Source organism: Fundulus heteroclitus, unplaced genomic scaffold (genome assembly GCF_011125445.2).
Source record: "Fundulus heteroclitus isolate FHET01 unplaced genomic scaffold, MU-UCD_Fhet_4.1 scaffold_242, whole genome shotgun sequence".
In the NCBI taxonomy this organism is placed as follows: Eukaryota; Metazoa; Chordata; class Actinopteri; order Cyprinodontiformes; family Fundulidae; genus Fundulus; species Fundulus heteroclitus.
The window spans coordinates 63531-86155 of record NW_023396653.1 but is presented as its reverse complement, the minus strand read 5'-3'; the positions used below and the strand labels follow the sequence as shown (position 1 = coordinate 86155).

Sequence of the window (22625 nt, the reverse complement as noted above, 5' to 3'; positions counted from 1 at the left end):
CAGTCACATAACAAAAGAGGCCCGGAATTATGAATGAACACACATTTACAGAGTTGCACAGGTTATACACCTCTAATTCCCCACTGCGGGTGTGCTAAACAAGGAATCCTTATATCCTAAACCAAGTTGTAACGATTTGGGGTTTTGCTTGGTTCTGGACTAACTTACTTTCCTCTTCAAACAGCCCCTGTCACCTCCCTGTTCACTCCCCGGTCAGTTCAGTCATCTGCCCAGATCCTTTCCACCTGTTGTCACTAATTTAGTTCCAGTTCTGCTCACCTGTTCGTCTGCCTTTATATACCTACCTCACTGACTCAATCACTGCCAGATCGTCTTATCATCTTAACTCATCCCACTTGTTGTTACTTGTGTCCTGCCGCCGTGCTTTTTCTGCCTGTCTGTTTGTTTTTGCCTTTTTGCCTTTTTTCATTAAACACCTTTAACGTAACTCTGTGTTTGGCTGATTTAGGTTTCACCAGCATCAACCGTTACACAAGCGAGATAAAAGAAGAAGCCTTCTCTAACACTGGTGTGAGATCAGGGGTCCGTTCTTCGTACGTTGCTTAAAACATCCAAGATCAAATGAGACATCCAAGATGATTTCATCCGGCTAATCATAATTGGGTTCTTCGAACACACCTGTTGTTTACGATTAGTATGACTGGATTGAGTTATCTGAGACAACTGTGCGTTCATGCGTTTGTTTAAAAGGGGAAATGTATCGATAGTAGAAACAATGATGAGCAGTGCTGCTATTGGCTGTTCAGCATGGCCAAAGAACGGCCACAGTTTTTTTTCCCAGCAGAACAAGAGCTTTTAAAAGAAGGTTATGCCGTATTTGAGTCAATTAAAATGACAGGTAACACCTCAAAGTCTGCTAAAACCAGGAGAGAGGGCTGGCAAACAGCAGCAGACATATTAAATTGTAAATACTGTCCATGATATTGTTTCTATCACTTTCTACAGTATATATTTTTGCATTTTAATAATTTCACAAGTACTTTGTTCTTTTATGTCAGAGCCTCCATGGGAGCCACTAGAACACGGAAAAAAAAGTGAAGTACAAGAATATTCTACAAAATTATAGCCTTTAATTATTATTATACTTTATTTCAAAAAGCAACTTCTTCCTTTTTTTTTTTTAAAAAAGCCACTGTTAAATTATGTGTTTGTCTGTTTTTAACAGCCACCAATAAGAAGGCTGAAAAAAATTGGGTTCTTTTTAATTTTACATGTTTAACCCTTTTTCTTTTTTTTCACAAAATGACTCAAGGTGCCATCTGTTCCCTATATTAACGGCATCTTCAACAAAAGAAAAAGTATTTTGACCTTAAAAAAAATACAAATTAAGAGGAGAAATTGAACTCCACAACGTGAAAATGAGAAAAACTGCACTAGAGATCGAGTTGCTTCAAAAGGACCTTCAGAGTAAATTCTAATACACCATTTTACACATAGTAGTATTACTGACTTTACATAACTATCTCTTACTGCAGGCAAAAGATGACTTGCTGACTTTTCTTTATAAATAATTGTTTAAATAAAACGACAGGAACAAAGCATTATTTGTTTCGTCTTTTATTGAACATAAAAAAACGGTGTTCCACAATTCTGTCCCTTCCTCTGCCACTAGGTGGTCCAAGTGCACTGGCTAGACACAGACTTTCCTATCTCCTCCGCTACGATCTAATCCTGTTTACATGAAATAAACCTGCTCGGGAGCAGGCTCAACTTTGCGCACCTGTTGCTATGACAGCAAGTCCGGGATGAGTTTCGAAGAACCAAACGAACCAAGATCATGCCAAATCGTCAACAATAAAATTCAGCTAACTGAGTTAGCGACGTATGAAGAACGGACCCCAGGCAGCAGTTAGAAACATCTCAAAATAATGACAGTCCAACAACAAGGGCACCACTATGACAAACAGCACCAATAATAGCTGCAACAACAAAAACACCAACATCAACAGCAAGAAAAACACCACCATCAGCTGCAACAATAACAACAGAAACACAACCATATTCATCCATCCATTTTCTGACCCACTTAATTCCTCATGGGGTGACAGGGGTTGCTGGTGCCTATCTCCAGCATTCACTGGGCAAGAGGCGGGATACACCCTGGACAGGTCACCTGTCTGTCACAGGGCAACACAAAGACAAACAGGACAAACATTGAAGCACACATTCACACCTAAGGCCAATTTAGAGAAGCCAATTAACCTAACAGTCATGTTTTTAGACTGTGGGAGGAAGCCAGAGTACCCAGAGAGAACCCATGCATGCACAGGGAGAACATGCAAACTCCATGCAGAAAGACCCAGGGTTGGATTTGAACCCAGAACCTTCTTGCTGCAAGGCACCAGCACTACCCACTGCACCACTTTTCACAAGAAATTCACAACACAGTCAAATTCAATCAAATTAGTCAAAATGTTGGATTTCTAAGGAAACCCAGTAGATTGCATCAAGTCTTGACAAGCAGCATTTACTCCTTATGAAAGCGGGTAGAGCCACAGTGGACAGTTATCTGCATTGTCCATGGCTTTGCAGTAATCCCTCATATGGTGCGTGCATGAAGCGACAGTGGAGAGGAAAACTCCCCTTTAAACAGGGAGGAAAACTTCCAGCAGAACCAGGCTCAGTGTAAATGGCTATCTGCCTCAACGGACTGGGAGTTAGAGAAGACAGAGAGGACACACAAAAGAGCACAGAAGCACACATTGATCCAGAAATCCTTTCTAATTTATTTGGTAATAGTAGATGATCTGCCTCCCTTGGACGATGTCACAGCTAACTAAAATTTCAAATAACAACAAACAATGCAAATTGGAGAACAGTAAGAGAACTTAGCAGAGTGAGGAAAATAGATCCTGATGTCCTTCAGCAGCCTATGCCTATAGCAGCATAACTACAGAGATAGGGGCGGATCCAGGATTTTTCAAAGGGACCTTAGGGTCATGTCAAGACAACGTGAGGCTAAATGAGGCTAAATGGCTAAAGAATACCATCTTTACTCTTTCACACTACCCTTATTATTCATCTAAGGGTTTTTGAATTAATAATAATTTTTGTCATGATTTTGGTTCTGTTACCTGGTTTGTTCACCCACTTCACACCTGTTGTTACTCCGCCCTGTTCTCATTACTGCTCACCTGTTCCACCTGCGTTTGATAGTATATATTCACCCTTCAGACAAGACAGCAGTGCCAGTTTATTTCATCTTAGCGATTGATCTATTCCAGCGTTTTTGTATTCTGATTACCTGTTCCTGACCTGTTCTGTTCCTTGACCTCCGAGTTTGCCTGTTCCTTCCTGATCCGTTTGCCTGTTTCTAGACGCCCGCCCGACTTGATATCCTGCTTGATCTCTTGTTACCCGTGTACCGATCTCTGGACTGTGACCCGACTCTGGATTATCCCTAGGTACCTCATCGGCTTTCTGACCTCCTGTTACCGACCATTGACTGCATTCCGGACATCGGCTCCTGCTCAACCCCTTCGGATTTTCCTGCTCCCGATTGCTTACACGGTTTTGACCTTAGCCTGCTCCCGGACCACCGCTACACCAGAACTGAACATAAGACCAGGTTAGTGGCCCGCACGTTTGTGTTAAAACACACGACGGTGTCACTAACCTGTTGTCTCCGCCCGCAGAGGTTCCCGCTGAGATCACCGGCACCGTCCGCTCAGTTATTCTCAATAAACTGTTTGTTTATCCTGAATACTGGGTCCTTCTGTCTCTGGTTTCTGACAATTTTAATGGATGAACATTAGTGGAATTAGCATAATTATGTCATTGTAATTGAAAAAGGATTTTTAAGCCAAAATATCTCAGATTTTACAGCATGCACAAGGTTAAAAAGTAGTATGAAGAAAAGATTATCCTTATCAACAATTAATAAAACAAAGATTTCTTTATTTCCAGAAATTTATTTATTTAGTAAAATTAAATAAAAAGACCCAAGGACTTAAAAACAGTTTGGTGTGGTTCAAGTGATAAATGATTTTTGAATATACATGTATTTTAACAGTATATTTCAACCAGATAAACTATATTAAGAAAAATTTACTTAAAAAGACCCAAGGACTTAAGAACAGTTTGGTATGGTTCAAGTGATAAAGGATTTTTGAATATATTTTAACGAGATAAACTATGTTGAGAAAAAAAACAACTTTAAAGTAAGTTAAACCAATGAACATGTATAGTGAAGTTAAGCCATAAGCCTATAATAGAACAGTAAGACAAAGAATATTGTTCTCTTCTACAACACCTTCAACTTTATGATGACAATGATAATGGGTTTACAAATGTCAACCTTCTGGGATGCTCCTTGGCAAATAATATTATGCATGCGATATAGGCAAATTTATATGATTTAAAATCACATAAATTTGGCTTTATTTAAATTATGATGTGATCGAATTGGTTTCTACTAACCCTTCTGTTTGATTGGACCAGAATTTCAAAAGAGATTGTTTTTTTGGGGGTTTTTTTGGCCTTAAAGGAAAATTCCGGTCAAAATCAGAATTCAAACTGCTGAAAGTACTTTAAATATAAAACTATTACATACTATTTAATAAATTATACGTTTTTTTAATTGAGAGTAATTTTCATTTGAATATGCTTTTGTGGAGGCTTACGTGTTTGTCGACCAACAGTACTGCACCTCCCATTTTGTGACGTCACGTTGTGGGATCAGCTGTTGAGCAAGTCCCAAGGCTCTATGTGTGTGTTGTGTAGAGAGTTAGGTCGGAATAAAAATAAATTAGATATGAGGGAATTATTTCAGAGATCGTCTGGGGATGTAGTTTTTAGTAGTATTTTTAGTTTTCTAAGAAGAATAGGCATTATGGGGAGAATATTAGACTATTTCAGACACTTCCCTCTGGCAGGAGGCTGCGGTCCATCAGGACCAGAACCTCACGCCACAAGAATAGTTTGTTCAGAACAGTCTGCTCCATCAACACCAAGCCAAATTCCTTGTAAATGCAAACCTACTTGGCAATAAACTTGATACTGATTCTAATTCTGTTTCTGATATAATAGATATGATAGATTAAGGTTGATCCATACTCCACACTGGAAGGTGGCGGTAATGCACCTAAAAGTTGTTTGCCAACCACCATAAAAAAAGAAAAAAAGAAGAAGAAGAAGAAGAATAAGAAGAAGAAGAGGCTCGCGTTCTCGTCAAGCTCGGCAAGAACACAGGAAGATCGGACTTGACGAGAATGCGAGCATACAGCACGTATTGTGTATTGGAACAGAAGTATACTCGTGTACTCGTGACGTCATCACACCCACTGTTCTTGAGCATTTCTTTAACATTCAAAACTATTTAAACACTACACCATCATATCTTACTGAAAACGTTTTTTTTTTGTTTTTTTGCTAAAAAGTATTGATCACAGCATTGATCATTAAAAAAGGAAGAAAAACATATTTTTATATCTGCCCACCTTAACAGTGATTAATCTATAAATTATGTGCAGTTAGTTCAGCCCATTTTTTTCAGTGAAATGGTAAAAATACCAGAGAAGGGAAGCCATTTGTTACATTTACTATACATTTAATATTTTCTTTCTTGAGAACTATAATAGTCTGCATGTTAAGCAGGTATAGTTTTATGCTGTGAAAAGGTGACAATTGAAAAAAACAATTATGGTAGCATTTGGCATTTTTTATTTACAGGAAGAAACAGAAACAATATATGTGGGGATAAACACCTCTGTGCCAACCCTCCAAATATTTTTTAATGAAGGGGACCTGAAACCAGCCTTCTAGCTAAACAGGGCCACCATTGTCCTCCTCCTTCAGCTGCTGCCCATCCAGAAGGCCCATGAATGGCCACGGGACATAGAGGTGCTGGTGACCCTCTACTGGCTGGCATGTGGTGCATCCTATAGGGAAACAGCTTGCCAATAAGATCTCTTACCTTCTTGTCCTTAAATAGTGCCAACAATGACACACAATTGATATATACATTATATTAATTGGATAGAAGATTAAGACATATCAGCATATTACCTAAATTACAAGTTAATTTTATATTTGGTACAGGTCAAGTGGAGTGCCTTTGGTGGTCTGAAGACATGGTGGCGTTCCATCTTCTTAGGGGCGCTGGAGGTCTGACTGACGTTTGCCCCAAAAGTAATCGCCGCCTGCTGCATCTTCCACAGTATTAGTATAGAGGCATCGGACCAGCTGGACTTGGAGGACGAGGAGGTTGACCCAGAGGAGGACGGCCATCTGGCTGCATGTTTAAGTGAATATGACTACATCTGACATAACCTAGATCAGTTGTAGTCATGTTCACATGCTGCTTCGTTTCATTTTTTTCACCACCTGTAAAAATACATTAAATAATCAGTAAATTAATTTCCATTCCAGCTATTTTTAATTGTAATTTTATAAGCCTTTGTATTTGTATAAGATCTTAATAGGATTTATTTCTTTGTTTTAAACCATGTTAGTAACTGTTAATTTGTTGAATATATTACACCTTCATTCTGTTCCAAAGATAAAACATTTGTATAGAATAAATGTCTGTTATTTTCATATACTATTATTACTATTGTTTTCTTTCCCTCTTTCTCCTCTTAATTATTCGTGTCCTGACTCAGAAGAAACTCAGATAGGAAAAACATTTGTAGATTTTATTTATTAATTAATTTTATATGCTGCTGTCGTCCTTGGGATACATTTACAATTTATTCCAACAAGTATTGAGTTAATAAAGCAACACGCGTCAGTCAGATAAACACAAAACAAATAAATCATAACCAGCGGTACTACGTACACTACCTGGCCGACAAAGTGTACTAAAGATGGACTAACATCAGCCCTGGCTGCGGTTTCCCTCGGAGGTCTGCGGGTCACACTGCTCCGCTCAGCGTCGGACTTTTTATTAAAATTACGCACTAACTCTGTAAACGGGCCACATAGGGAAGTATAATGTTCTCGCCTCAAACGATCTGAAAACGTACTTTTGAACAACAACAGCAGCAGAAAAGGGAATTTTTAACTTACCGCTGTGAGCTCTGTTTGCGCTGTCTCGAATCAAGCTGCAGCCGCGGTGCATTCTGGGCAAGCGGTCAGTCTGAAGAAAGCACAAGTCTGCTCTGATGCATGCTCGATAAAGAGGGCGAGGCGAGAACAACATCCAGGGATTCGTTGTGTTCTTGGTTTGGCGTTCTCGGCAATTGGAACAGTACTCGGGCTGAGGCTGATGACGTGTCACGAGCACACGAGACCGCTCAAGAACGCATATTGAGAAACGACCTCTATTTGTTGTGTGTCACTGTGCGCTATTATCCAGGATGGCGACGACCAGTGCGGCAGAGAGTGCTGGATTAATTAGCGACAGCGATGGGAGTTCCATGGATTTATCATCATCATCTGATAGCGATTTGGAATATATAGAAGACTTCCTTGACAGCAACCTGACTTTTGACAAAATCCAGCCATACCAGTTTGAGGCAAGGAGACCAAAAAGGGACGATGTGAGTTAAATCTGTCTGCTGCGGCAGCCGTCTCCTTATTTTTGTGGTGTTCTTCTCAGTTTGTTCTTCTTGCCAATGAAATATCTCGGTGTCCCTTTTTTCTAAAGTCGCTTGTAAATTTCATGAGTTGCGGGTTGCAGTTTTTTGAGCTCGTTTCTGAAAGTGAAGACGCTTGTTTGGGCTATATCCCTCCGCCTCATAACTGAAGGGTGAAAAAAACTAATGTTTTTTCCACCTTTACCCGATGTATTGCAACATTCAACTGTCATGCACGTGGGCATTGTTGCTTCAACAATAGCTCTCGCGAATTTCAATGGTGAAGTCCTCTCGAAATCCGAAATAATTGTTGTTGATCGCAACTGAGTACAACAGTTTCTATTGAATTAGCTTGTGGAGCGCAGTGTCTCTCAGCTAAGAAACGTCACAGGATGTGACGTTTCTTAGCGGCCATTATTGCCCAAATATGGGCAGTAATGGCTGCCCCAAGTATCGGTGATCGCAACGACAATTTATGTTTTTATTTCTTTACTGATTAAGGATAAATTCATGAAATCACCACGAACGTATTAGTTTTAGGTATAGATAATGATCCGCTGATTTTTCCTTGTTGACCGGACTTTCCCTTTAAATCGTCTCCTGTTTCACCATCTCCTCGTGATCGCTTCAACGCCACATTGTGGTATCACTGACTAATCGCGTCACATTGTAATAACACGAGACCTGAGTGGTGAGCAATTCAAATTCATGCTCGGATATCCGGAGTCTCGACCGCCGTTGTCAGCGCGTTCTAGATGACAGATACTGGCTATTAATCTTAATTCTATGAAGGATGTTTAAAATTTCAGGATCTAAAAAAATAATTTTGGTATCCGCCACTGCATAGCTTAATGTAACCTAAGCCACTCTAACTATAAGCTTTGTCAAAAGAAACGTTTTAAACATAGTCTTAAAAATAAACAGCAATTAACAATGACATAGCAACAGCAGTAGAAGCAGCATCGCTACAAGTAAAACCACCACCAATAAAAATAAGTTATTTATGAACTAGCAGTATCTCCATTAGCCAGAATTTGATATTTTAGAGTAATGAATGTTGGAAAATAATTATTACCCAAGACAAGTGTTGGTGATTTATGATCTTAGAACTGGTTCTTCTCGTTGGTGTGATTGCTGCTGTACAGGGCGAGATGGGATTGCTGACACCCCTCAGAACAGCTAGCCAAATGCATTGAGGTTCAGCATTACTACAGTCCACTCCAATAGACCAGTGAAAATGCCACTTGTGGCCTGACGGGGCTGGAGCAAAACTTGACCCCCTCAGCATAGCACCTGAGCATTCATCTGAACATGTAGTGTCTCTGCAGCCAACAAACCATAAGATATGTCCAAAAATACAAAGCTTCAGATTCCACAGCTTAGACAACTTGTCACCTTTGCAAAGTGACAAGTTAATTAAACACACAGTAGTCAGTTCTCGCTTCTTTGATTATTTGAACATTGCTTGAAGTTAATTTAGCTTTTTTATCTCAAGTTGACTAAAAACATCATGATTTTTAAGGTATGACAGGGAGCAGCATCTTGTTGTTGTCCAGTTTTATCTTCTGTTCTTCTCCAGTTGTCTTTGTTTTTAGAGTTTACAATCAAATTGAAACATTTTCGTTTTTGCTATTCAGGTTGGTTTACAGTAAACAAAGCATAGCTCTCTGATTTTGAATGGCTTTCGATAAAGCAATTATGAGACATTATTAAAAAGGATTGCAGTTCCAGAGTAGGTGAGCTTGTAGCAGAATTAGCAGACAGTCTTCTCTGATTTCTGGTCATCCTTTCTTGAGCACTTGCTGTAAAATTTTCCCATTATACGAAAGGAGCAGGTGTTGCTGAAAACTGTACCTTTCCCGGGTCAATTCCAAAAATGTTTAGAGGCTTCAGTCCAGATTGTACAACTGCAAAAAATGTATGATGCTGAAAAGAGATTTACAGGATCCATCTCGAGTCTGCAAATACAGGTCTGGCTATGGTTCACTATTTTTACTGCATCTATGTATAGTCCCCTTTTACTCAGCTGTGCACGCTTCTCCCTCTCTCTCCCTCCCTCTCATTTGCTCAAAGCCTCACACACAGACACAGACACAGACACACACACACACACACACACACACACACACACACACACACACACACACACACACACACACACACACACTCTCAGCCAAGTTCCTCTCATCCTGAAGAGACAATGTCTAGCTCATGAGTGGAGCTCACAGTGGCGTTAATCTCTCTCTGCAATGGGTCCTCTTGTCACCTCCTTTTAGACTCACGACCTGGTTGCTGAAGCTGCGGGTATTTTGGATACATACACACATGGACTAAATGCTACCTTCTAATTGCACCAGTTACAGCAAAAAAAAGAAAAAAAGAAAACAGTTCTCCTTTGCAAGTAGTGAGGATTGGTTTCATCATTATTCTACATCAAACATACATCAGATTTCTGAAATAGTGAATGCTGTTCTATGATTTTCCATCTATCCATCCATCCATTCTATCACTGTCTTCTGCTTATCCAGAATCAGGTCCATGGGTCATTATGTCTAGGAGGAAAGCTCATTTTTGCCACTAGGATCCAGGATTTTGCTTCGTCCTGGCCAATTTCCCATGGCCATAAAGGTTGAAGGTTGCAACATCGACAGACTGGTAAATCAAGAGCTTTGATTTCTCTTTGGTCTCAGTTCATTCTTCAACACAGCAGCCCCGAGTAGCACTAACAATTCTGCAGACAACGGTCCAATTTGTACATCACTCTGCCGTTACATCCTACCACCACTCATGGACAAAAAAACAGGACACTCGCAAATGCTTGAGACTAACATGCAATCCAGAGGGAGCAGTCCACCTTTTTTGAGTAGAGAAAAGTGGCCTCAGACTTAGGGGAGCTCACTCTCATCTTGGCCACTTCATACTCAGGTACGAACTGTTCTAGTGAATGATGATGGTCTTGGCCTGCAGAAGACCCTGGGGTTCCCAAACAAGACACCCATGACTATGCCTTCTGATCCTGTCCACTAACACCTCAAACAGAATCGGTAACAAGAGGTAGCACTGACCATCTGCAACATTCACTGGACATAAGCTCAACTTTTTGCAAAGAATGTGGATACAGCTGGGGATCAGATAGCCCTTAAAAGCCACTCAAATACAGCACCCTCCACAGAAGACTTTGTGGGACAAGGTTGTAAGCCTTGCTGTAAGCCTTTTCAGGAGCTTTAAAACACATGTGATCAAAGACGCATATTTGATTACTGAGGGGGTAATCCGTTGACCCCCTCAGTATTTCTGCATGGATAAAGATCTGGGGTCTCATGTATAATATGTTGCATGGAATGCATACTAAAATTGCACTTATGCCCCCAAAAAGAAGAATGCACGCTAAGATGAATTCAGATTTATAAAACCATGTGCATGCACGTTTTGAATGATTATGATGAAATTGATCTATGAATAAAGTCTGATAATAAGTAAAATTGAACATCTGACAGGAATCATCATGCAGTCTGGCCGCAATTCACCACTTTACCAACTGTCGACAATTTCCCATCTCCAAAATGAGTGTATGCCTGGGTCAGAGTTGCCGTGAGGACTGCAAATTTTCCCGTCAAATTTTAGATGCCAAATTTTGTGTGGAAAGTTACGTATCAGGCCCCATTTTGTGTGTACAGAAACTTTATAAATGAGACCCTTGGTCCTATGTACAAAGCACAAACCACAATTGTGATCTCAGAGTAAGCTTTCCCTGGGTGGCTGAGAAGTGGGATCATTTGATAGTTGGAACACACTCTCCAGTCCCCTTGCTTAAAGATTTGGACCAAAACCCCAGTATGCCAATGCAGTCATGTTGTCCCAGTCTTCCATGCAACATTATAAAAGTTTGTCAACCAAGAAAGCCCAGAAACTACAGAGCTTGTTTACTACCTCAGTGACCTATGTTTTGGTAATGGATTCACCTTATTCTGACTTTTCAGGCTCCACCTTCTTCAGAGATGACATGGTGACTGGATTGAGGAGACCCTCTTGAATATGGCCCATTCAGATTTTATGTCCTCAACATCCCTGCGCCATGAGAAAAATTCACAAGGTGATGTGAGTCAAAGATCACTTCACCTCAACAATTTGGAGAAATTACTCCACGAGATGTTCCTAGCTCACTTTCACAATCCATATAGGTTTACCAGGTCTGTCCAGTAGCCTCCCAAGTAGCCCAACTCCTCTCTCTTCACCTGAGTATCCAAGGTGTAGTGCTTTAGGTCTGATGTTACAATAACAACGTTAGCAAAACGGTGCCACCAGCTTTGCTAAAGTGCTCATACATTATATTGACAAAAGGTTAGACTCTGCCCCTTGGTTCAATTGTGAGGAACTTTTCAACATGATCAATTCAATTCAATAAAATTTTATTTATATAGCGCCAATTCATGAAACTTGTCATCTCAAGGCACTTTACAAAGTCAAATTCAATCATATTATACAGATTGGGTCAGATTAAACAGATTGGTCAAAAAATTCCTTTATAAGGGAACCCAGTTGATTGCATCAAAGTCCCGACAAGCAGCATTCACTCCTGGAGAAGCGTAGAGCCACAGGGAGAGTCATCTGCATTGTCAATGGCTTTGCAGCAATCCCTCATACTGAGCAAGCATGAAGCAACAGCGGAAGGAAGGAAAACCTCCAGCAGAACCAGGCTCAGTATGAACGGTCATCTGCCTTGACTGACTGGGGGTTAGAGAAGACAGAGCAGAGACACAACAAGAGAGACAAACAAGCACAGAAGCTCACATTGATCCAGTAATCCAATCCAACTATAACTCCTGAAGGACAAGTTGGAGCAGCCAGGAGTGGACCACCAACAGTCCCAGTGGGTACTGGATTACCTCACTGCTGGAGGTGCCAACTGGAGGTGCCAACTGGTGGCACCGTTTCTGTTCACCTTCTACACTGCAGATTTCAGCTCACCAAGTTGCCACTCACATAAGTTCTCTGACGACTCTGCTATAGTGGGCCTCATGAGGATGACTCAGAGTATAGACAGTGGATTGAGAGCTTTGTAGTCTGGTGCCAACAGAACCATTTCATGTTAAATGCAGGGAAAACCAACGAGCTTGTAGTGGACATTTGGAGGCTCAAACCCACCTCTGACACAGGTACATCCTGGGAACTGATCTAGAGATGGTGGACTCTTATAAGTACCTGGGGGTTTACCTGAATAATAAACTGGACTGGAGTCCTAATACTGATGCTCTTTAAAAGAAGGGTCAGAACAGACTTTACCTACTGAGAAGGCTGAGGTCTTTTGCAGTGCAAGGGATGCTCCTGAAGACTTTATTTTAACTCTGTGGTGGCATCAGCCATATTCTATCATGAGGTCTGTAGGAGCAGCAGGTTATCTTTAGCTGAGTAAGCAGCTAGATAAACTCATTAGGAGGGCCACCTCTATCCTCGGATATCCCTTGGACCCAGTGCAGGTGGTGGGAGACAAAAGGACTGGAAGAAAAATCACATAACTGATGGATAACACACACCATGCATGAAGCTACTGCAGAGTTGGAGAGCTTTTTCAGTGACAGACTGCTGCACCCGGTTGCTCTAAGGAGTGCTTCCACAGGTTGTTTCTGCCGGCTGCTGTCAGACTTTATAATCTTTGCTGCTCCCAATAGACTCAAAAACTGTTTGCATTATGGTAATAGTGGCAAGGGTTCTGATCCGATATTCAATTGTTTACACTGTTCCCAGATGCTAAGGTAACATACACATGCCTCAGCTACTTCGGGAGGCTGCTGCACTATCATGCACTTCCAATTTTGTTTTATCGTGTGTTTTGTAAATCGGCAAGTCTTTTTCATTGTTAAATATTTTACACTGTGCAATATTTACTCTGGTATTTACTTTTATCTCCTATTCCTGGTGTTTCTTTAGAGCTAATTTTGACTAGACTAGTTTGTTCCTTTTTTCTTCCTCTTTTCATTGCTAATAAATGTGTGTAACTCTCTGTCTTTGGAGAACCCATGCCACCATTGCAGTGCAATAAAGGAATACTTATCTCTACGCTTCAAGACATGTTGGGGGGTTTTATGCTCAAGACTCTAGGCAGTTTTGGGATGACCCTTCCTATTCTGATATAACTGTGCACCAGTGCACAGACAAAGGTCCATGAATGTCCTGTCTCACCCTTTCACTCAGCATCAGTGTCTGGCCTCACAAATGCGCTTCTGGTGCTTTCAAGAGCTGAAGCTGTTATAACTGCATGGGTGGCTGACATCCTATATAACCCTTATGGGTTATATCATATATATATATATATATATATATATATATATATATATATATATATATATATATATATATATATATATATATTCTTATGGATTAAGAATGGAATGACACTGAATTTAATGGGCAAATATGTACATAGAGTATGACGTACACTAAATTATGTTTGGAATTACTGACTGTATGTGCTTCTTAGCATACATGTGTTTGTATATATGTGTGTGTGTGTGCATGCGTACATGCATGATGAATCCACCTCGCCAGCCTTCCACTTGCAGTTAAGCAATGCTGTCAACACTCAGTTGTCTTGTCACTGACACCTGGGAGAACTGAAGAAGACAGGCAGTGCTAAAGGGAAAAGTGAGGATATAGGGATACAGTAGACATGTGAAACAGGCTGACAGCCCCATCAACATCATCCACCTTCCTTGGCTGTGCTATCCCTGGTCCTTCATTCTCGTACACTCTTCCTATTTGTTTGCCTACCATTTTTTTTCCACTTGTTTGCTTCTGCACCAAACAAAAGTTGCAAGAGTAAAGCTAAAGTGCAGGAAAGCATTAAGCATGCGGGTATCTTAGAGAATCAATATGAAGACTGTTTAAAAAGGAAAGGCATTGTGACCAGTCTACACAACAATGTGAGTAATCATAGAAGAGTAATGTAAGGATAAAAATAACAGTATTTGAGTCATGAGTCAGAATATGCATCAGCTCTGGCCTGCTGCTTAAGGCCTCAGGTATCAACATGACTATTCACTTGATAGCTGCTGCTTGCCTCTGTTCGCTTCGTTTCAGGGTTCATGGACTTACTCTTAACACTATCCATCCATCCATCCATCCATTTTCCAAACCGCTTAATCCCTCATGGGGTCGCGGGGGTTGCTGGTGCCTATCTCCAGTGTTCACTGGCCGAGAGGCGGTGTACACCCTGGACAGGTCGCCAGTCTGTCGCAGTTACTCTTAACACTAGTAGTTTCATTAACTTTTACATAGAAGAAAAAAATGAAAATTGATTTAGGATTGATCTAAAGTTGGTATGCTAAGGCAAAAGTGGGTTCAAAAAAGCCATTTCTAGAAAAGTGCATCCCACCCTGAGTCTTATCCTGTCAAGCCTTCAACCAATCTCCACAGATGACCCAATCAACCCCTTTCTTCAATAAGCCTTTAATCTGATATCCTTGTGGCATGGTCCTTACTAGTGGCCAGTGAAATAAGGTGCCAACAAGAAAGGACTGGGTGCAAACAGACCACTCTGCAAATGAGATATTGAAGGAAAATACAAAGTGCAAACCCAATCAATATCTCTGTTAATGAGTCAAGGAAGTTATGCTACATACAAATCCGGATAAATGTAAAGTCCAAAAACTAATTTTTTTTGTGTCCTGTCTGGCAATGTGGGAATAAGAATTGTTGCTTTAATGCCAAAAAGAGCCCAACAGGTGGAGCATTGCTGCTTTCGCCATAGAGCTCCACATAAAGCTTTATTGGATTCTATGCTGGAACTATTCCATGTTCAATGGACACTCAAATGTGAAGGTAAAGGAGGGGAGAAAACGAGAGAAACAGATGCAACGAAATGCTAAAAGGGAGAAAGAGAAAGAGGAGACCAAAGGGTGAGAGCAATATAACATCCTCTGAGTCTACATCTGCAAACAGCAAAACCAACCAATAAGCTATCACAGGTACAAACAACCACCGCCTTGATACAATCGCTTAAAAATATACTGTATCAAATAATACGGCATATATGAAGTGACAGCTAAAGATAATAATAGGAGTTTTCTGTATAGAGGTTCCATTTCAATTTTCAATTTAATTTTATTTTATTTATATAGCGCCAATTCATGAAACATGCCAGTTGATTGCATCAAAGTCCAGACAAGCAGCATTCACTCCTCCTGAAGAAGCATAGAGCCAACGGGAGAGTCGTCTGCATTGTCCATGGCTTTGCAGCAATCCCTCAAACCGAGCAAGCATGAAGCTACCGAGCAAGCACAGAAGCACACATTGATCCAGTAATCTGTTCTAGTGAACAGATTACTGGACTGTGTTTGTGTATGTAGGGTTTTTCCATAAGAAACCTTTCTCAAATGTTGTGTTATTGCAGTGTGTTTAAAACTGAGAGGACGAAAAAGGAGGGGGGGGGGGGGCAGCACAGTCCACCGCCACCCCCCCACCCCACCCCCGCTCCTGAAGGTAGCAGGTGCCATGCACCCTGCCCAGAAACCCTCAATGTCTAAATGTGACAATGTTATAAATGAAAGGACTAAAATGTATAGTAAAATTAGGTTCCAGGACATCATCAGACAGTGCGGCTGGGAAACAAGCTGCACCACCACAGTCCGCAGTGCCAGAGATAGGTGGCAGTGCCTCAGAGCCGACCGCAGACTGACACCAACAGCACCACCCCCCAACCCACCTGCACTCTTTCTGGACCATCCAAGGGGAAGAAGATGAAAAAAAAACAAGTTTAGCCAGCTCGCCCGAACCATGCAGACCCCTGTTATCCAGATAGAACCAGCACCAAGAGACGCCATGAACCAGGACCAGAACAAGGAGGCGGACATGGAGCCCTCCGAGAGAGGGAGGGAGAGCGTCTGCCATGAGATGTTAATGTCCATGCCCCCCTCCCAGCCCGTCAGGCCACAAGACCCTCCGGCGTGCCAAAGGCCCCAAGGTAGGGTCAGACACCTGTGCATACACCATCCCAAACCTCCAGCGACGTACTCCACAGAACCCAAGCCCCTGAGGCCCCACCAGGACACACCCACCCAAGGATGACACACTCCAGGAACCCAGATCCCTGGACACACCCAGTGGCAGCACAGCTAACAAGCCAGTTATCCACGTCTGCCGGTGCAGAACAACCCTGCCCAGGCAGGGGCCACATAACCCAGCATGAAGATATTAAATAGGAGGGGACCCAGGTTGGACCTCTGGGGAAACCCCACATGTGATTTTTATCATCTCTAATGTAAAGTCACCTACTGAGAAAATAAGTCCCTGTCCTTTAAATAGGATTTAAAGGACATAACCAGTAAGTGCTGGTTATGTCCAGCACTCAACTATGTTCTAGGCTGCAATTATATGGATTTCATTGAACACTTGGACAAGGGAGGTCTTTGTACTGTGGTGAGCATGGAAACCTGACTGGAAAAACGTCAAAGCGGCTGGTCATTTACCAAGGTATTTAACTGTCGAAACGCAGCTTTTCCAAAAATCTTATTAATAAAGGAGAGGTTTGAGATGGGCCTGTAGTTCTGCAAAATTAGTTTGTCCAAAATATTCTTTTTCAACAGTGGTTTGATAACTGCTGTCTTTAGAGACTGGGGACAACACCTGACAGAAGGGACATGTTAATTATGACAGGCAAAACTTTCTTAAAGAAAGCTGTAGCAGAAGTAACATCAATGCAGCAGGTGGAGGAACTTTACTGGTGAACAATTATCTCTTAGCTTTTGTAGCTTATGTATTATGGCTGAATTGGGACATTTTGTCAAGATAAGTTCTAGTTGGAGACAGGTTGAATTCTGGACTTGATATGGATGTACAGATTGATATTATCTTTTGTTCAGAAGCCACGGACAAAGGGGGATTGTTAATCTGTCGATTGTGGCAAATAGGGCACGAGTATTATTAATGTTTTTGTTGATAATCTCAGAGAATAAAGATTCCCTTGTATCTTTCAGTTTTAAGTTATATCTGTAAAGCCTCTCTTTATAGACGTCATAGTAAACCTGGAGTCTAGTCTTTCTCCACCTGCGTTCAGCTTTCCGATACTCCCTTTTTCACTTCTAACTGCTGGAGCACTTTTCCACTGAGATTTTTTCTCCCCAGAAACAACCTTCACTTTAATTGGAGTGATGCAGTCAATTATGTCTGAAACTTTGGAGTAAAAGTTATCTACTAGTTCATCTGCTGAGTTAAAGCACAAGTTTGAAGTAGAAGAGTAAGCTTTGATAAAAGTTTCTGTTGCATTGTCCTCAAAGGTATGTTTGCTTATGATGTCCCTTTGGCTAAATGAGTCGTTGGAAATGATGCTTTCAAAAGTAACAGAAAATTTATCACATAGGGCAAGGATTCCCAAAGTGTGGTGCGTGTACGAGCTGCCACTAGGGGGTGAGCGAGCTGAAAAATATAATGGCTGTCTGACAATGTTTTCCCCCCACACCATAAAAACGTGCAAATAAACATTTTTTTTAAGATTAAAATCAAAAACTGTAAATTTAATCAATAAATAAAATGTATTGTAATGATCTGTATTAGACTTTATTGCTAAGCGCTGTTGCACACTTTAAGTAGGTTGTTTTGGTGTTATACCGGATGAAACGTGTGGCTTCCGGGAAAGGGAGTGGTGGTTTGGGAGACTAGCGGGGTGAAAGCTGTCCCATTTTGTTCGTCCTAAAATAAAGTGTTATCAGCAAAACATCGGTCTGTTGCTTGGGTGTCATAACGGAACGTTACAATAGTTACACAAAAATTTATTTATTTTGAAGAAATCTTCAACACTTCATTTTAAGATAAAATATACACATTGTGCTGTATATGCACACCTGGCTTATGGTCTCTGCTTCAACCATTCTCACAAATATGCTCATTTTGCTGAAACCAGGGAAACTGTCATGTCAAGGTCAAAGTTAGTGATGAAGGAGGAGAAGAAGAAGAAGAGAGAGAGAGAGAGAGAGAGAGAGAGAGAGAGAGAGAGAGAGAGAGAGAGAGAGAGAGAGAGAGAGAGAGAGAGAGAGAGAGAGAAATTGGAGGCAACAGAGGAGATAATTGCAACAGATCTGGGAGAGGAAAATGGCTCTTTCTCTCTGCTGACTTTGTCGTTTACGCCAGCAGAGGAAAAATTTCATTCGGGCCCAAAGTTTTATTTATGAGATTAAATTGAGTGACTGTGTCTCTATCGATCGTACAGCGCCTACAAACAGTGCTGCTCAGGGTGCTGGGACTCTGTACCATGACAACCACTAATGCGCATGTCACGCCCACACCGCTGAGATGGTGCTGCGGGGAGCTGAGGTGTATTGCTATGGGCGTGTTTACCTGCTAGAAGTAACAGCTATGAAACAATCAGTAAATAACTTTTTATTTCTCTCATTAATAACAGCTTTATGGAGCGCTCTGTTATTGTTACTCTGTGCTTCTCTACCAAAGTGTGGCTCTCTCGCTCGCTGGTCATCGGACACAAATCAAATCAAACTTCTTTTTGTTTGTATTTTGTAAATTGTGAGTAGGCTCAGATTTAGAAGCTGGTACATTGATAAAGTGAGAGCACACACAGGTAGATTATCAGAGTTTAGGCCGTGAATCCACTCGGAGGGACTCTACTGCAGATGTTTCAGGTTGTGGAGGTTTGGCCGACTTTTCGCTTGCTTCTGCTGTGGATGATGTGTGTAACATTATTGCAATTTAATATAAATTATGTTCTAATTTTATTTATATAACCTTTGTTACGATGTTTGAGGCGAAACTGCAATATCTGTCCGTCTCTCTCTCTCTCTCTCTCTCTCTCTCTCTCTCTCTCTCTATATATATATATATATCTATATATATATATATATATATATATATATATATATATATATATATATATATATATATCTTCTTTTTTTTCTTTAATTTTTTTTTTAAGATTGGGGGTGCGTCACCCCAGTTGGGACATGGAAGGGGGTGCATGGCTGATGAAGTTTAGGAACCCCTGACATAGGGCAAGATCAGTTATATTGACTCTGGAAATATTTAGACCCTTAGTGATGATCAAGTCTAAAATATGTCCCTGTTTGTGTGTTGGCTGTTTAACATGATGAGTTAAACCAAAGTTTCAAAGAGTGTCACAGTTCTTTTGAACTTCAGGGTTGTCAACATGAAAGTTAAGATCCCTCACAATAATTAAACAGTCATAATAAACACATCACAGATACGAAATTAAATGCATTTAAAATGTTTGATTTGAACTTAGGAGGCCTGTAAACATTCAAGAACTAAGTTCTTACTGGGTTCTTTAGCTGAAGAATCAAATACTCAAGAGTTGAATTTGCCCAGAAACACCTTTTTACACTTTAGTGAATCACAAACATATGTTGCTACTCCTCCAGCTTTCCTTTGTTGTCTGCTCTCACAAAGAAAATTGTAGTTTTGCCCATTTGTGAGCCGACTCAGAATAGGTGTCTCATTAAATTCATGTAACCATGTTTCTGTTAAAAACATAACATCAAGATTATTGCCAGTAATGAAGTCATTGATAAAAGTGATTTTTCTGACAGATATCTACTGCTTTTTTATATTTTATTTTGTAATTTTGGTATAAGACAAATACACAAACAAACATTTCAGACATCAAACATGTTGGCTGCCAGGCCATAAAAAATAATAGAAGAAAAAAACGGTATAAACACAAATATAGTTCAAAATGAATGTAGGAGTCCTTGAATACATCGCATGGTTTGGCAAGCTGCTTCGCAGAGTAATGCTTATATTGAGTAAAATTACATGTGCTCTCATGAGTGCAGATCAATATTGCACTGGTTCAAAAAAGGGCTCCACGTCCTACCAAATTTATTGTGAGTGCCAAGCTTATTTAGTTGAAGCTTATCCATTTGTAGGACAGACAGCATCTCGTTAAGCCATTGTTCAAAACTTGGTTGGGTGGCTGACTTCAAAGTCAATAGGATGAGTTTCTTTGCCACCACCATCCCAAGGTGCACAGCCATCTGAACATGGAATGTCAGCTGAGCTCCCTCCGAGGAACATCCAAATCTTGCCAAGTTTTGATACTGGTACAATATCATAGGAATATGATCTGGAAAACCACTGAAAGATTGCAGACCAAAATACAGTCAGAGTAGGACAGAATGTGTGAGAGACCCCCAGCCGAATGGCACCTGTCACACATAGAGGAAATTGCGGGGAATATCCGATTTAGCTTAACTTTAGAACAATGGAGTCTGTGCATAACTTTGAATTGTATCAATCTGTACCGAGTATTAACAGAGCAACAATGGACTTGTGACTTTGCTTCTTCCCAAAGCTCTACTGTTATTACCGAACCCAGCTCTCTAGCCCAAGCTTCCCTTATTGAGGATGAGGAGATGTCAGTGCCAAAGCAAGTAACAAAGGTTGAGACTGTGTCTGGAATCTAACTATAAGCTTTTTGACAAAGCTTATACGTAAAAAAGCTTTTTTTATTTTCTGTAAAGTGGGCTTGAGTGGCGCTGTTAAATAAAATGTATCATTATTATTATTATTAAAGTTCGAGTGACTTATCTTGGTCAGTGTTTCCCGCAGCACTATCTTGGCGAGGCGGCCGCCATTCCAAAAAAAAAAAAAAACTAAGTTGATATGCATGCATGTTTATTTGACGTTAACAAGCGTTTTTTTGTTGTTGCTTTCTCGCGTGCATATAGTAAATGGCAGGCAAAAATACATGGATACTTTGAAGCGAGAAGCAGGTCGACTTCACCGTCGGCGTCTGCATCGAGCCCCCGCCCCCAGGCGTCATCCGCGCAAAACTTGTTCCGGCCAACAACTCACCGCCTCGCCTAAGCAAATTCCTGCGGGAAACACTGTTGGTGTTGGTACTGCACTGCTTCCCCCTCCTGAGACGCCGGATAGTGGACCAGAATCGCCTCGAAGCCATGCAGAAGTCTTTCTCCATGGCCTCTCCGAACTCTTCCCACGCCCAAGTTTTTACCTCTGTGACCCGCCGAGCCGCCTGGCGCTTTGGCTGCCGGTACACATCAGCTGCTTCCGGAGTCCCACAGGCCAATAAAGCCCGATAGGACTCCTTCAGCTTGACAGCTTCCCTCACCGCTGGTGTCCACCAGCTTGTTCAAGGGTTGCCACCGTGACATGCACCGACAAACTTGCGGCCACAGCTCTGATTAGCTGCCTCAACAATAGAGGCACCGAACATGGTACACTCAGACTCAATGTCCCCCACCTCCCTCGGGACGTGTTCAAAGCTCTCCTAGAGGTGGGAGTTAAAGCTCCGTCTCATGGGGGACTCTGCCAGACGTTCCCAGCAGACCCTCACAATATGCATCGGAGCCAGCTCACCACCAGGTAGTGGTCGGTGGAGAGCTCCGCCCCTCTCTTCACCCGAGTGTACAAGACATATGGCCACAGGTCAGATCAAACAACAACAAAGTCGATCATTAAACTACGGCCTAGGGTGTTCTGGTGCCTAGAGCACATATTGACACCGTTATGCTTGAACATGGAGTTTGTTATGGATAATCCATGATGAGCACAGAAGTTCAGATCAAGTTAGCCGTTCCTCCCAACCACGCCCCTCCAGGTCTCACTGTCATTGCCCACGTGAGCGTGGTTTCCTTAGATAGGAAACTTTTTGACCAATCTTTATAATCTGATTGAACTTAACTTTGGAGAGTGCCTTGAGATGACATGTATCATGAATTGGCGCTATATAAATAAAATTGAATTGAACTGAATCTGGAGAGGATCTTCTTCATAAATGGAGGGACAATGGGGTTTAGATTCAAATTGTGAGAAATGGTCCTTAATATAATGCCTGATTTGAAGATAATAGACTAACATTACTACGAAGCTGAGAGAACTGCTGAATCCTACCGTGGCCTTTGGAAGATGTTAGTTTAGTCACAGAGCTGGGGTCTTAAGAAAACCTCTTTCGTGTTGTTTGTGAAATCCAGAAAGGTCTTATTTGGGTTTTGTAGATAAAAAGGGGAGGTGGGTGCGGTCTGGACTGGTGTCTGTGGGGATAGAGGTTTTGGGTTCTCCGTGGGAGTTGAAGCAGAGTCTCTTTTTGTCTTGTTTTGTTGTTGA

The 22625-nt window shown here is 41.3% G+C and overlaps 1 protein-coding gene across 10 annotated transcripts in view; it reads right to left on the bottom strand.

The window, feature by feature from the left end:
• The window catches only part of arhgap23b (Rho GTPase activating protein 23b), a 176257-nt gene that overhangs the window by 103820 nt on the left and 49812 nt on the right, over positions 1-22625 (bottom strand). For 4 of the 10 annotated variants that reach the window (XM_036129868.1, XM_021312950.2, XM_021312951.2 and 1 more), the window contains exon 1: positions 8614-9386. The exons of 4 other annotated variants lie outside the window; for them this stretch is intronic. In XM_036129868.1, the coding sequence (XP_035985761.1) occupies positions 8614-8826 (213 nt within the window). In that variant the 5' untranslated portion in view covers positions 8827-9386. 2 more of the 10 variants (XM_036129872.1, XM_036129871.1) reach the window with 2 other exon arrangements.